The 15,599-nt window shown below is 40.1% G+C and overlaps 1 protein-coding gene across 2 annotated transcripts; it reads left to right on the top strand.

Annotated features, from left to right (window-relative positions):
* The first annotated feature begins 174 nt into the window (after positions 1–174).
* On the top strand, positions 175–15,430 carry qtrt2 (queuine tRNA-ribosyltransferase accessory subunit 2). 2 transcript variants are annotated; one of them, XM_074621232.1, is made up of 8 exons: positions 175–555; positions 1,058–1,113; positions 3,666–3,742; positions 5,363–5,572; positions 6,479–6,678; positions 9,731–9,882; positions 14,143–14,257; positions 14,385–15,430. In XM_074621232.1, the coding sequence occupies exons 1-8, from the start codon at positions 338–340 to the stop codon at positions 14,635–14,637; spliced, it is 1,281 nt and encodes a 426-aa protein (XP_074477333.1). In that variant the 5' UTR covers positions 175–337; the 3' UTR covers positions 14,638–15,430. The 2 variants fall into 2 exon arrangements, with proteins under 2 accessions (XP_074477333.1, XP_074477332.1); XM_074621231.1 differs by having other exon boundaries at positions 9,731–9,900.
* The last annotated feature ends 169 nt before the right edge of the window (positions 15,431–15,599 follow it).

Genomic DNA, 15,599 nt, shown 5'->3' with positions numbered 1-15,599 from the left:
CACTTCCTGTAAATGAGCCATTAAAAATGCGAAAATACTCAAAAGTAAAATTTTAAAAAAATCCAGTCACTCTACTTATTTAAATTTTGTATAAGGCACTGAAAAGTGAAGCGGTACTATTTGTAGTTTTATTTTATTTTTGGCCAAATTGAAATGTCCCTCGCCGTGCACTCTGATGACGTCATATTTGGTCGACTTGTAGTTCCTGTAACACGTTAAGCAGTCAGGGCTCGTGTAGCAACGTGGCTAACGTTACCTTCACGTGTGTTTTGCTAACTGGGATCACTGTCATTCAAACTCGTTGCGCTTTAGGTGTTGTGCGTTAGTGTAGTATCGTATGGCTGGCAGCAGGATGAAGCTGGAGCTGTCCCGTGTGGTTCAGGGAAGAAGCCGTCTGGGTGTCTTGAAGGAGCTCGGCAGGATGGGACAGCAGTCTCTGGAAGTCCCTGGCTGTCTGCTGCACACACACTGTGGCACAGTGCCACACCTCACCCAGGACACACTGCACACCCTGAGCAACCTGCCCTCTGTCACTCAGGTCACCCTGTCCAATATGTAAGCTTAACATCATCATCATCTGCAGCTGTCAGACTCCACAACCAGCACTGCTCCCAGTAGACCACTTACACACCAAATACTGACAATAACTGCACTATACTGTATAATGACAGAGTGCAATATCATTATCATTATTACTACTAAGGTGTAATTCATACTGTGCAATATTTTCAGGTGGAATTTCATTCATTCTCACTGTGCAATATCATTTTCCAATTTTGTTAATAGTCTGTTTATTGTCAATACTGTATATACTGCTCCTATTTTATACTTCTTTCTATTTAAATGGTTAATTTTTTTTTACACTTTGTTTAGATCTTTTTTTACTGTGTTAGCTGATTCATCTTGTTTTTTGCACTATCCCCTTTGCTGCTGTACACTGCACATTACCCCACTGAGGGACTAATAAAGGAATATCTTATCTTATCTTATCTTATCTTATCTTATCATCATCATCATCAAACACTTTCTGAAATCTAACTTCTTTTCCTTTCTGAAGAGCAGAGCACCAGGAAGTGTTGGAGGAGTTTAAGGATGGATTCAGGAAGTTTGCAGGTACTTTTAATCAATCACATTTTTCTTCTTCACTCCTCCCCTCAGTACCACTTATCAGGAGAAGAGCGAAGAGGATAAATCGAAAAAGCATTTATTAGACATACATTATGATGACACCCAGTGCATTCAGACTTATTTAGTGCAGTAGAGTTTGAGTCAACAAGTAAAGGCACTAAACTGAGCAGGCATCTTCAACAGCGGTGTTAAAACCTTTTCTTGCATTGTATGAAATAGTTGGAATTGCTTTAATATGTGTATGTAAAGGCAGTCAACTGCAAAATAGCATGGTCAGGTGTTAGTAATGTGCAGATCTGATACTCTATATTGGACCCGATATTAGAAAAAAATATAGTAGCAGCATATTATGTCATATGCCACCAGTAGCCAGTCGGTGCTGAAATGCTATTTTAAGCAAAGCATACAAACTATACAAATTGTTTATTAAAGGAGAAGTGTGTAACATTTGGTGGCTTTATTTGCAGAAATGGATATTCATAACTATGTTTTCATTAGTGTATAATCACCTGAAACTAAGAATCATTGTGTTTTCGTTAGCTTAGAATGAGCCCTTCATATCTACATAGGGAGCGAGTCCTCTTCACGGAGTCTGCCATGCTGCTCCGCCATGTTTCATGATGGGGAAACTGGTGTAATGTGAGCTGCAGAGTGTAAAACTGTGTTACCGGCAGCCACTGTCTGACTTCCGTTGCTCCTAAAGTAGTGTTATTATGGTAAGGATGACCTTTGAGCAAGGCGACCTGCGTTACCACGGTTTTGCACTTGGCGGCTCACGTTACCGCAGTCTTGGAAAGGGAGGAGTGAGTGGAGGGGTACTCGGTTGGTTGCAATCTGCAACCACACCACTAGATGCCACCAAATCCTACACACTGTACCGTGAACAGCTTTTTATGTTGATATTTGAAGTTCCTTCTCAAACTTGAAAAAACAGTCTCACCACATGAATCACCCAGTAGCTGTTCTATTCCTTCAGTCTCAACTTTAAAGCCGACATGGATGAGAAGTCTGTAAAGTGTGTGTGATACAATTGATTGGACATTGTGGAGTGTTTTTGTCAACATCTTTTTACGTGTTTAAGAGACAAAAATACCATTGGGTTGGGATCTGTATCAGCAGATACACACATTACATTCTTAAATTTAAAATGATTGTGTTTCTGAACATTTACACATCTTTAAAGAGGTTGTGAGTTTAAATATCTTTTTTTAATTTTCCTTCCCTTTAATGGACTAATGATGGTCTAGGGCTGCAATTAACGATTAATTTCATTGTCGATTAATCTGCCAATTATTGTCATGATTAATCGATTAGTCATTTCGTTTATAAAATGTCAGAAAATGGTGAAAAATGTCGATCAGTGTTTCCCAAAGCCCAAGATAACGTTCTCAAATGTCTTGTTTTGTCTACAACTCATAAATATTCAGTTTACTGTCATAGACAAGTAAAGAAACCAGAAAATATTCACATTTCAGAAGCTAGAATCAGAGAATTTAGACTTTTTTTTAAAAAATTACTCAAACCGATTAATCAATCATCAAAGTGGTTGGTGGTTAATTTAATAGTTGACAACTAATTGATTAATCGTTGCAGCTCTAGACCGGTCAGTATATCTCTGCTGTAAAGCATGGCCTTTGAACTGTGCTGTGCTTACACCCTGTCCGTCCTTGGACTGAAGAAACACATATGTCTCTCACGTTGTCAAAACAACACGTAAAATCATCTCTATGTCAAAGATTAGGAGGCTGTTGAGGAGGAAAGGGAGTGTTTGTTGAACTATTTTGAATCAACCTTGTGCTGTTATTGTTATTAACCCTCTGTATTAGTCATAATTTAAATAGCAACCACATCAGAAGAACCTCTGCCAGGCTCAAAATCCTGTACTGTTGTGACTATTTGGTGTATTTGATGTAAATGTCATGCATGCATGATGCACAAATTAACTCTGAAGAGCTTGGGGTGTGTGAACATTATTTCCACCGGATAGATTGGAAAGACTGGAACAAATTGCTTTTCTAAATATACAGTATGTTGAGTTAAATATTGAAAAGCTGATTAGCTCCATGAGCCTGACCAAAAAGTGATGCCGTTCTGAGTAATATTTATAAATGCCCCAGAAGAGTGACCTCATTCAGCTTTGCTGTACAACTGTAGCTGTGGTACTCTGCCTCAAGCAACCACATCGGAAATTAGAAATGTAATCAATGTAGCGTCACTTCTTGTAAAACTGTCAGGGGATTACTACAGTGCTGTCTCTAAGTCCCTGAAGGGAAGAGCAGTGATTGAATAATTAGAAATAATAACAGCATTTGCTGCTATTAAGCCTTTTTGTTTTCTCACCTTTTTGATCTTCTGCTGCAGCTGGGTTTGCTGATAAGCCCACACCTCATTCCTCTCTCCCGACTCGTCACATTAACGTGCAGTAATGAAGCGTCTCACCCCGACACATCGCGTCTTGCGCGGTCTTTGCTGATTCTAACCCTTTGTCTGATTTTGTTCCCTGTGAGTGATACATATTGATTTTGTGCTTTGTGCAGGTCTTCATGATACTGTGTTGTACTGCTCGCTTCACGACCCGGCGACCTGCTGCCCAACAGGTTACACCACTAACAAGGTGAGGTTAAGCTGCTGCTTAAAGGAATAGATCCACATATTCCCTTTTATGCCTGCAGTTAGATAAGATAAGATAAGATAAGATAAGATATTCCTTTATTAGTCCCGAAGTGGGGAAATTTGAACAAAGTGTAACAAAAATATGAACCATTTAAATAGAAGGAAGTATAAAAATAGGAGCAGTATATACAGTATTGACAATACACAGACTATTAGCCCAAGAAATACTCATATAACACACAACCCTTCATTAAAACACACTTTTTTGCTGGTAGGTGGATTTGGTTACCAGGCTAGCTGTGTACTCCAGTTTCACTGCACGTTACATTAACGCACATCTTTTTGGACTATTATCTCTGTACATTGCAGATTCTTTTTATTCTTACTACTGTGAACCTTTGCACATCCCTTAGAATATATTTGTGCATATTCCTGCCTAGCTCTTTCCTTTTTCAATAGGTACATAACATTGTAAATATTTTTTACATTTTTAATTTAAAATCTAATTTAGTATTTTTAAATATATATATATATATATATATTTTTATTTTTTTTATTTAAAATAACATTTTTAAGTATTTTTTATTGTAATTATATCTCTAAATTTCTTACACCAAAGCAAATTCCTTGTATGTGAAAACCTACTTGGCAATAAAAAGGATTCTGATTTTCCAGTCTTTATGCATAGCTCAGCTGCTGTGAGATTGGTATTGATCTTCTCATTTAAGGCCAGGGACACATGCCGCGTCTTTAACAGCCTGGAAAACGCAGGGCGCGTTTGCCGGACGGCAGGTGCTTACTCTGCCAACTTTCAAGGGCGCAGAGGCAGGTTGCGGCTGACGTTGTTAAGTGACCATAACCAGCTAACCGTATCATTGAGGCCATACATTCTTAGCATAGGCCAATGGTTCTCATGATTTCTGAGGGTCGTGGTCGTGGAGAAAAGAAATTATATTAAAAATAAAATAATTGTTTTTAGACTGGGGAATGTGTTTTTTACATTACATCTTGTGAGAGTCAATGTGTGCGTGCACATGAGTTTCTGACGGGGGATTTCCGGCGGGTCAGTGGGAGAGAAAAAGTCACAGGAAGCATCAAAAATCCACAGAGCCTGAAGCACATTGGACAATGCCTTGGTGACAAAACAAAAAAGTCATCAAAGCATTACATTACATTTATATTATATTATATTACATTACATATTTTATTTATGGGGGGGTTGCGAACACCAACCTGATTATTCTGGGGTATCGTGACTTGACCGTGACATTGAAAACTTGAAAACCACTGGCCTAGGCTACTTACCAGAAATCCTGAGCTTGGAGCTGATCATCCAGGCGTTACGGAAGAAGGGAAAGATATCTACCAGCTTGTTCCTCGTCACATAACATGCACGTTCCAAAAATTGAACTATATTTATGTCACGGAGCAGCAATTTGACAACAATGGATTTGAGGGCGCCAAAAACGTGGCATGTGTCCGGGCCCTAACTCTTGGCAAGAAAACAAATAAGTGCTTTTCCTGAAATGCCAAACTATTTAAAGCGAGTATTATGTCATCAAAGCTTTTGTTTCATCTCAAGCGTCTTTTTTTTTTTTACGTTTCTGCGGGTTGTTATTAGACGGTGTCGGTGTGGGGCAGCGGTGGGCGGATAGAGCTGACCGTGGCCAAGTTCATGGCTCTCCAGAAGACCATGCAGCCAGACTGGTACCAGAGCATGGCCGACGGAGAGACGTGGCAGAACAACACCTCCCGCAAGAGGGTTCGAAAGTCGGTGGATCGAACTCTCGCTCACTTGGATGAGTGTCTGCTGGTTCATCAAAACTCACAGGTACACACACACACACAAGAAGCTGTCAAAACACACACGGCTGTTCTATTACATTTGTGAATCAGTCATGCACGGCACAAGCACACGGGACAAGGATTGATGTTGGGTGTTTTTGTTGTCGCAGGGGGCCACTGTACAGCTGCGAGATTAGGAGGAATACATTATCAGTAGGTGTGTAGGGGCTCAGCATCAAGCATGAATAATGAAATCAACTGCTCTTCCTTCTTTTAAAAGCAGTGAAACTCTACCTCATTTCATGATAGAGAGAACAGAGTGAAGCTTATCCACATCAAGAGGTGCAGGAGATGGTATATAGATATACGCATGACACCTTAACTCAGTTATGCTTCGGAGGAGATAATGTATTTTCAAACTGTATTGCTTTTCGTTGCAGGAATCTGAAAAAAGTGTTTTATATTATGTGTACATTTCACTGCCTGTACTTCTTTGAGGTGGGGTTTTCTGTTTATTTTATTTCCTGGCTAGAAAACCAAATTTTCCTTGGGACAATAAATGTTTAATTATAGAATGATGTTGAACAAAGAGCCAAACAACAGACAGCGTACTGCAGGTAATTCTTGACATCAACATTGTACTGAGTGAGCTGCTTGATTGCTACCGAGCTCCCCACCTCCCCACCGTCTTTCCTCCTCGTGATGTACAAATTCATGTCGAGTCATCAAAACCTGGATGGGCTCTGACAAGAATAAAACTAATTTATTTTTTTTTGCACTTGAGGAAAACTTCACTTTGTGCCTGCATATCTAATGCACCACGTAGAAAAAGCATATCTGTCAGGCTTCAGTGTACATTTCTCCTCTTTCTCCTTCTATTTCTCGCTCTTTCTATCTTTCAGAGATCTCTTTCTGTCAGCTGTTTAATCACTAAACTGTCTGTCACTGCCAGGAGCTGGAGGGGGTGGAGGTGTTCGGGGTGGTGGAGGGAGGAGACATCCTGGAAGAGAGGGTGCGCTCTGCCACGGAGACAGCCAAGAGGCCAGTTGCCGGTTTCTGCCTGGACGGCCTACAGACGGGCTCCATGGACCAGACCCTGAGGACCCAGCTCATCACTGCTGTGACCAAGGAGCTGCCTGAGGACAAACCCAGGTCAGCTTGTTACTGTGTTTATTGATTACAATTGTAAGGGGACATTTTTTCCCCATTAAATCATACACTCTACTCCAGTGTTTTATTGGAAAGAAGTGACTGTAGACTTTAAATCAGCTGTAACCAAACAAAAGGAGGCATAGAGGGTGGGTGGACAAACAGTACCCTCTGCTATTTATTATTTTGACATTAAATAGACAGAGGCATGCCTTGTAGTTAATCACCAGTTTAGGAACAGCTTGTAGATGCTCTACAGTAAATCCATACAGAAACATTAAAAACACCAAAGGGACTACAACTAATGATTTTCATTCACTCATCGATGAATGTGTTGATTGGCACAAAATGTGCATGACCATTTAAAGGGATGTTTTGATATAGATTACTTGTTCAAGTATCCAGTTTAGGGCTGCAACTAATGATTATTTTCATATTGGATTATTTTCTTGTTCTAAAACATGGTGAAAATGTCCAAAGTGACGTCTCCAAATGTCGTGTTTTGTCCAACGCCTAAATATATTCAATTTACAATGATATTAAACAGAAAAAGCAGCAAACCCTCATGTTGGAGTAGCTAAAACCAGAGAATGTTGGGAGTTTTTTGCTTGAAAAACAACTTAAATGATTTGTTGTTGATGATACTGGTATCGTATGAAACTAGAAAATCTAAGGAGTCGATTGGTACCAACCATGCTTGTTGGAAAGAACGTTAAATAACGCTCCAAAGTTACGCTAAATTTTGTTGAGGAAAAACTGTCGTGGCCATTTTCAAAGGGGTCCCTTGACCTCTGACCTCAAGATATGTGAATGAAAACTCTGAGATGAACAGAGTGAAAACTGCATGTTATTAGATAAAACAGATGTTGACAAACTGCATAATTTGCAGTTGAATGAACTGCAATATAAATGGCAATAAATCTAATTGCAATACTACTAAAATGTTTAAAATCGAAGTATCGTGATATAACCGTATCATGGGGCCTCTGGTGATTCCCTACCCTATGAGATACTTTTATTTTATTTTTTACAAATGAGCAAAACGGTTAATCAGTTACCAACACTGAAATTCATTAATTCTTTGCAACTGATACACAATTTTAATTAATTTGGTTCCTTATCTTTTTAGTAAAAACCAGTGCAGCTGTGTAGTGTGATTCAGAGACTGAGTGGGCCCAGTTGGTGGGTCCCGCTCAATCAGTTAATTATCCTGCTTGATTGATTACATGTGAAAACCCAGCAGCTCTGCCGTGTCCCCAATGAATGTAATGCTAAAACAGAAACTTTGACAAAAAGATTGTTTAGCTTTGCCAATTTTTAATAATCTGACATATATGTAGAGTTGGTTGCCTTCTTCCATTTTACATTTTTAACTGCATTATAGCTGAAAAGATCTTCAGTTACTCGTTTGTCATTTTTCCTGCAAAAACTCCCAATCATTCTCTGTTTTTCCAGCTTCTTCAATGTGAGGATTTGCTGCTTCTCTCTGTTTTAAGTCATTACAAATTTAATATCTTTGGGTTTTGGACTGTCAGACAAAACAAGTCATTTTGAAGTCGTCACCTTGGGCTCTGGAAGCTTGTGTTGACACTTCACTTTTGTCTGCCATTTGATATAAACAACTAATCTCATAATTGTTAAGATAATTGACACATTAATTTAATTAAAATGATTGTTAGTTAAAGCCCTAAATATAATCTTAGATTAAGAGTTAAGTTATTTTTGCCTATTCTAAAAATGGTGTGTTTGAATATTTCTACATATTGGGGTCCCTAAATAGTCTTTGAATTGCATAATTTGGGTATCACTGTAAAGCTGAGACTCTTGTGGATCCAATGAGCCCAGTTGTATTCATTTATGATGATGTTAGTCCCCATAGTAGACATTTCATTATTTCATAGTGAGAAAATTTAAAAAAATTTGACCTCACTGTATAAAATGACCTGTGGTGACCTCTAGGATAATCACAGCCTCATGAGACTTTACAGCCACAAACTAGAGACCTAGAGCATTCAGAGGATGGATGGCTTTCCTAGGTAGATTGACAATAAGAAGGTTTCTGAGCAGTTTCCAGAACAGAAGTGCTCGCCATCCAATTACTGAAAAATGCAATTTGGAAATATCCAAATGTCAAAAGTTTTTGATACCAAATCACGGCATGGGTTTTTCTTTGGTGTTCCTCAAGGTCTTTTTGTCTTAACGTGGTATTTTGGAGGGATTATTGATCATTATTATCAATTCTCGAGTGGTAAAAAAAAATTTAGCACAAAATCTGTGTAACAAATGGCATCAACCCAAAAATTGCTGCAACAACTTATGAGACATAATAGAGCATGGGAATGGTCATCATATACTTCCATCATAATGTTCCAAACCCTGATACACTTTCACACTTTATTTTAATGAATGAATTAATGTTTATTTCTTATTAATGACTAGAACAACTTGACACACAGTGCTGATCTGCATCACAAATTAATCTGTAGGTTCCCAGCTTGTGATTACTGTACTCTACTGTTGACCTGCTATCTCCCCCTAAACACCCCTAGTCCCCCCCTAAAACAGACAAAAATGGGTCCATGTGGACCTTTTAATGGTTAAAAAGAGCCCTATTGTCTCCAACCAAACAATCTCTTTTTAAAGGCCAAACTTTCACTTACTGGTTCTCCAAACTACATGAGCCTGTAGCCTTTCACTGGAGACTGTCCCACATGAGCGCCGTCCCACATGATGGAGGAGCTCTTGCAGTGGCGCTGAGTTTGAGGGAGAGGAGCGGTAGGACACCGCCTTCCCTGCTGGTAGTTCTGGCTGTTAGGAGGTGCTGCTTCCTACTGGAAAGTGTAGTGGAGTCATTACTCATTATCAAATGCTAAATTGGGCTTGACCTTGACGCCTGCAGGGCAGAGAGTCAGAGGGAGCCAGCTAACTGGAAGCCAATGAAGAGCATGCAAGGGCGCACATGCTGTTAGAGGGTAATATGTTGCAGATGCATTAATGTTTATGATTTATGGATTTTTTAATTCACTGTGCTCTGCTGTTTGTATGTGACTCTCAGACTGCTGCAGGGTGTAGGACGACCTGATGAGGTGCTGGCGTGCGTGGAGGCCGGTGTGGACCTGTTCGAGAGTTTCTTCCCCTTCCAGGTGACGGAGCGCGGCTGTGCTCTTTGCTTCAGCTTCGACGTCTCCCCGGACCCGGAGCTCCCAGGTAGAGCGCCCCCTGCAGGTGTGGTGAATAGAAATGGTCTTTTTAACAACTTTTTGTTTTCATCATTTAGAGAGTAAATCAATATCTCTGACAAAGATAAACCAAAGTAATGAAAGAAAGTCTAACTTAATTGGCAGCTGCGGTGCGCTGATAGATATTGATCTAGTGACAGCCTATTTTATTGTTAATGATTTAACTTTTATTCTCTTTCTCATGTACTTCACTCAAGCCTCATTTTGATGTTGTAACATGAATCGAACATATCAGCAGATGAAGCTTGTTAACTTTCAGCTGCTCTAACATTCCCATTCAAGTTACATCAACCACCTCCGCTTTATGGTTTCCCATTACAAATGCATCGTTTCATACTCTGCACGAACCTTCTTGTTCTTCTCAGGCAGTAACTTATATAACTCGTCACTGCGTTTTTAGACGTTAGCAAACATTAAACATTTAGCATTTAAATGAAAAGCACACAGAGGTTTAATTCCAAATTTAAGAGGGAACAAGTCTGCTTTTGTCGATCCAAATGACATTTCGGGGTAAAACAACCTTGCCCAAAGCCACAAAATGACTTTTTTAAAGTGTGATGAAGGAAATTACCCCAAACAGATTTAAAACACTGGCGTTTTATTCAAGAGCTTGCAATATATGCCTAGAGCAAACTGACATGTCACAATGTAATTTGGGAGCTTGGGTAGGGGGTCTCTCTCTCGCTAGATGTGTATTTGGGTTAAAATGAAACATAAATGAAATGGGATTGTGGTGGAGAATATGATTTCTCTCACCGTGATAGTTTACTTAGCATCATTTCTGTGCATAAAAGAGATGCGGAAAAAGCAATGAAGCCATATTTCTTGTTGTAAATTTGCAGAGATGTCATGAACAGAGAAGTGTGGATGTCAGAAGGGGCACCACTTTGATGTTTTTAAAGGTACAGAGTAGGGCTGAATGATTTCGCATTCAAACCGACATCGCGATTTAATAGAATGCAAATTTCGAATCATTCATCATCATTCAAGCTGCAATAAAAAAAAAAATGCTACACAATCTAACTTACCAGAACTCTGCCATACACTCCACGAGACATATGCGAACGGGAGTGGAAGAAAACAACTTTCATATTTATTTTTCATATAGTAATGTTCACACAAGGCCTGTTCTTCTGCACTTTTTCGTTGTTATTTTTTCAGATTTTATTTGAGTGCAGCCATGATGATTATATGACATGATCACTGAACTTGAAGTTATCAATATTCTACTGTGATTTTTACAATTTAATAGCTAAAGCTATCAATTCATGCATCATATAATCTCAATTTATCATAATAAGTAGGCCTGGCCTACATGAAAGAGCAGTTTGACTGAACCCAGTGTTGTATTGGTCACACAATAGAATGATTTATTGCTTTTATATAGTGAATAATACCAAAGATAAGAAAGTTAAGAAAAAAAAAATCACATATCAATCGCATTATTGGTCATAAAGAATTGCAATTACATTATTTTCCCATATTGTTCCGCCCTAGTACAGACAGGATTAAAGATGCCCGATAATGAGCCGAGCAGGCTGTGATGTTGGGTTGAAGTAGCTTATAGATGTTCCCGGTTCCTATACAAATGTAAAGGACCATTCATCTCACAGCATAGAGGCTGCACAGAGAGTTTTCTGTAATTACACCATCTTTAACCAGCCTGTAATGGTTCAGTGTACAGACCTTGAACAGTGTCTTCAGTAAATGAACAACCCTTCATCTAATTTTCAATTAGGTGAGAACAAGAGGCGGTTTGAGCCGGTTTTCACTTAATGAACAGGAAAGAAGTGTGGCATGCACTTCATGTGGTATGCATGTGGTAGTCGTGTTTCCCTACAGATGAGGGATTTATTTTGCATCAAAATCAGAGATGGATCTGATGGCTATTGAAGTTATGTGTTTCTTTGTTTGTGTGTAGTGGCTGGTGTGTATTTTATAGCCCAAGGTCAGTTGAGGTAATTGGGTAGAAAGAAATTCAACTGGTGAAATGAAATCAATGGTGCATCCCATAGGCGCTCCAGTAAGGTAACAATTAAGTCCGAGCCCATCGTACTGATTGCTGTCCCAAGTGAAAAGCTAAAGAAGTGTTATGACAAGAGCCGTGGGAAATGAACCGACTCGGCCCGCTGACGACTTTGTGCTTCATTAAAAAGCTATGTGTAACTCGTCTGACAGACGGAGTGAGGTTCGGTATCCGGCAGCATCTAGTGTCAGACAGCACTAATCGATTCTGCACAGGGAGCGTAATGGAGTTCAGTGGGGGTGAGAGCGGTGATGGTGTCAAACCTGAAGAGAAATCTGAATTCCCTTCTCAGCCAATTACAATACCCCTTACGGGAAACTTCCCAGTTAAGACCCTTTTTGACACGGCAGACCATATGCTGTTTCACCCCCTTCCTCCCTCTCAAAGTTTTCCTCTTTGTCTTTAGAACTTTATGTTTCCATCATCTAGTCTTACTTTTCTCCCTTTACTGCACTTCCTCCAGCTATTCTGCCCTAAAAAGCCAAAACGCTGTAACTGAGGTACATATTTGGTCAAAATTGAGTTAAGACTAGAATCGTTTTACCGTGATATAAACCGTCAGTTCTGAAAAGTGAAGCCAATGCGGAAGTGTCTTAAATGTTTGTTCTTCCAACAGCCAGCAGGGGGCGACTCCTCTGGTTGCAAAAAGAAGTCTGATTGTATAGAAGTCTGAGAAAATGAGCCTACTTCTCACTTGATTTATTACCTCAGTAAACATTGTGAACATGAGTTTATGGTCTCAATCACTAGTTTCAAGTCTTCTTCAATACAGCATGATGTTCATTTAGTAAATTATGGTCGCATTTAGAGTCAAATAGACCATAAAGCAGGGTATGCTTTAGGGCGTGGCTACCTTGTGATTAACAGGTCGCAACCACGGCGTTGTTCGGTCTGGGATTTAACCGTGTTTTCATCTTACAACTTTAACCCTTTCACAGTGTGATTTCAGCTCATGAAAGTTAATTTTTTTACATTTTGGTCACCTGAAAATGTCTTATTCAGCGTTTGGTTGTACGTAGCTCCACCCTCTCGTGGCACTTCTGGTTGCAAAAAACCTTTGTCAGAGCGACTCCCGACATGGCTCAGTAAATGTGTTTTGTGCACTGCTTGTTTGATGTTGAGCCCTATCAAAGGAGAATTTCTGTTGCTTTGTGACCGACAATGAAGTTTATCTATCTATCTATCTATCTATCTCTATCTATCTATCTATCTATCTATCTATCTATCTATCTATCTATCTATCCATCTATCCATCTATCCATCTATCCATCCATCCACCTTTTAAAAATGACATATTTAAATGTATTTAATTAAAGATTAATTAAACTAGCTCGTTTGTTCAAACCGAAAAGAAAGACGAAGAACACATTTTATTTGTGGGTGTGTTTTCTCTGCAGCCTTTCAGATGTCTAAACATCAACTGCAGTATCCACAATGTATGCATGCATAAAATTAAGGTTTACAACTATCCGCTTCACAGTTTGTTTTAAGTAGCCTGTTTCTGTAGTTACTACTCTCTGCCTTTGTAAAGCAGAATCGCTCCTCCGCGCAAATTACTTCTCCCTCCTTTACATCTTATTAGCTTTGGTCAAGCTTCATTTTGTCCCTTTCATTCTCCTATCACCCCCTCCTTAAGCTAATTTCCTTTTTATGCTTTGTTTGTCCACTTTGCTGCTCTCTGCTTCACCCGTTTCAGTTTGCGCTAAACCCATTTTGCTCTATTGTTGCTTTTTAATCTCCGCCGTTAATCATATGCATTGCTATGGACCGCTTTTTTCCTTTTTCCCTTCCCCTCCTCCCTGTTGTTTTCATCTTTCCTCTTTACATCCCTTGTGTCTGTAACTGCATTGTACCCTCCTGTGAACAACAACAGCCCTCTTGATAAAACACGGCTCTTCATCAGCTCTGGTTACTTTTCCATTCTCATTAAATTGAAGTGAAGTCACCTTGCAGTGAACACCCATCTGTAGGAGACAGACTTTGGTTGTCAGAACATAGCCAGTAATTATATTATAATGGCAGAGAGAATATAGGACACAGCAGTGTTTAAAAAGGGGTCAAGCTACAGTATGTGTTCCCATTTTATCTTCACCGCCGGGCTTTCTGTACGTAGGGATGTATTTTCTGCTAAATGAGGAGGTTATGGTGGGAATAGTTTGTGGTGTGCTGGGATTAATGCGTTGCATGTATTATGCTTTGCAGTGTTGGAGCTGAATGAAGAGAGGGACACAGCGGGGGAGACGCAACAGAATGGAGATTTTAATCCTGATGATCAAACGCAGATGACATCCTTTGAGATCAATCTCAAAGACAAGAGGTTTGTGTGCAGCTATAATAAAAACCCCAACAGGTTTCAGAAGAAGCAAAGCTTGCAGAATCAAGAACACTTGATTTACATTGAGAGTGCCTGTACTAACTTAAACTTTCCTTGAACTCCCATCTAGATACCAGGACGACTTCAGGCCCCTGGTGGAGGGGTGTGGCTGCTACTGCTGTAAGAACCACCAGAGGGCGTACCTGCACCACCTGCTGGTGACCAATGAGCTGCTGGCTGGAGTCCTGCTCATGATCCACAACACAGCCCACTATCATGCCTTCTTCGGCGCCCTGAGAGGAGCTCTGGCCAGCGATAAACTGGACCTCCTAAAGAGACGGGTACTTAGGGAGAGAGGTGGGCAGACAGACAGACAGGACTAAGACTGATAAATCAGAATGATAGGAGAGTGATTGATCCTGCTCTTCCTCTAAAGGATCACTGGACTGACTTGGCCTGACGCAATCAAAGCTCTGTCTTACTACTGCAGGGACCTTGAGACCCGCCATATGTCACTAGTGTCATGTCTCAGAAGCACATTTAAAAGAGGAGGATGAAAAGACAACAGAGCGTGTAAAGACAACCATTCGATGTGTGTCCCTGGGGTTTGTGTCCCGGTTTCACACCAGGCGGGGACTGCTCCCTTAGGCTTGTCTATTGATCTGAGTAGATAGCCAGGAGAAGTCAGGGTTAGGTGGCTGAAGAGGGAAATGAGATGGATAGGAAGTTGAGAGGTATTAACATAAACAGAGAAGGTGTGGATGGATGGTGGTGTGCTATCGACTATGACTGAATCCCCGTGCGCCTTCTGTTATGGTCTGATTAGGTCAGCAGATGACCAATATCCTCTGCACTCATTGACATAGCAGCATAGACCAGTTATTAGAGGGGTGTACAAATGACCAAAATAGATCCCACTTTCTCTTGTTATTCATTAAAACGTCATATGCATAATACGATTTCCTTGAGGCTTTTTGTCATTTCACACTTTATTGATCTGTTGTCATCAAGTATTTGTCGTGTGTTCTTGTGCTCCATGAATATTTTTAATGTTTCAGTTGGATGAGCTTTCGCATGTAGATTAAATTCATATCATTGTCAAACCCACTGACTAACCAGCATGTACGATGATGAAGTTGTGTGTCACATTAAAAAACACGCCGCTCTCAACATGCAGATGTGACAGTTGTTGTCTCTCGTGGGTTTCAGGGAGGTTAACTGAAGGTTCGAGCTGACAGCTCCACTGTTTCCTGCTGCTGGGAAAGGATAAAGATCAGGGAAAGATATAGGTCTCTGCTGCCTCCCATGCAGTGATGGAGGAAGGCTTTTTGAAGGTGAGGAGATA

This window comes from Sebastes fasciatus, chromosome 21, assembly GCF_043250625.1.
Source record: "Sebastes fasciatus isolate fSebFas1 chromosome 21, fSebFas1.pri, whole genome shotgun sequence".
NCBI lineage: Eukaryota > Metazoa > Chordata > Actinopteri > Perciformes > Sebastidae > Sebastes > Sebastes fasciatus.
Note: the sequence above shows the minus strand (reverse complement) of the source record. Positions and strands in the feature narration are given on the sequence as shown.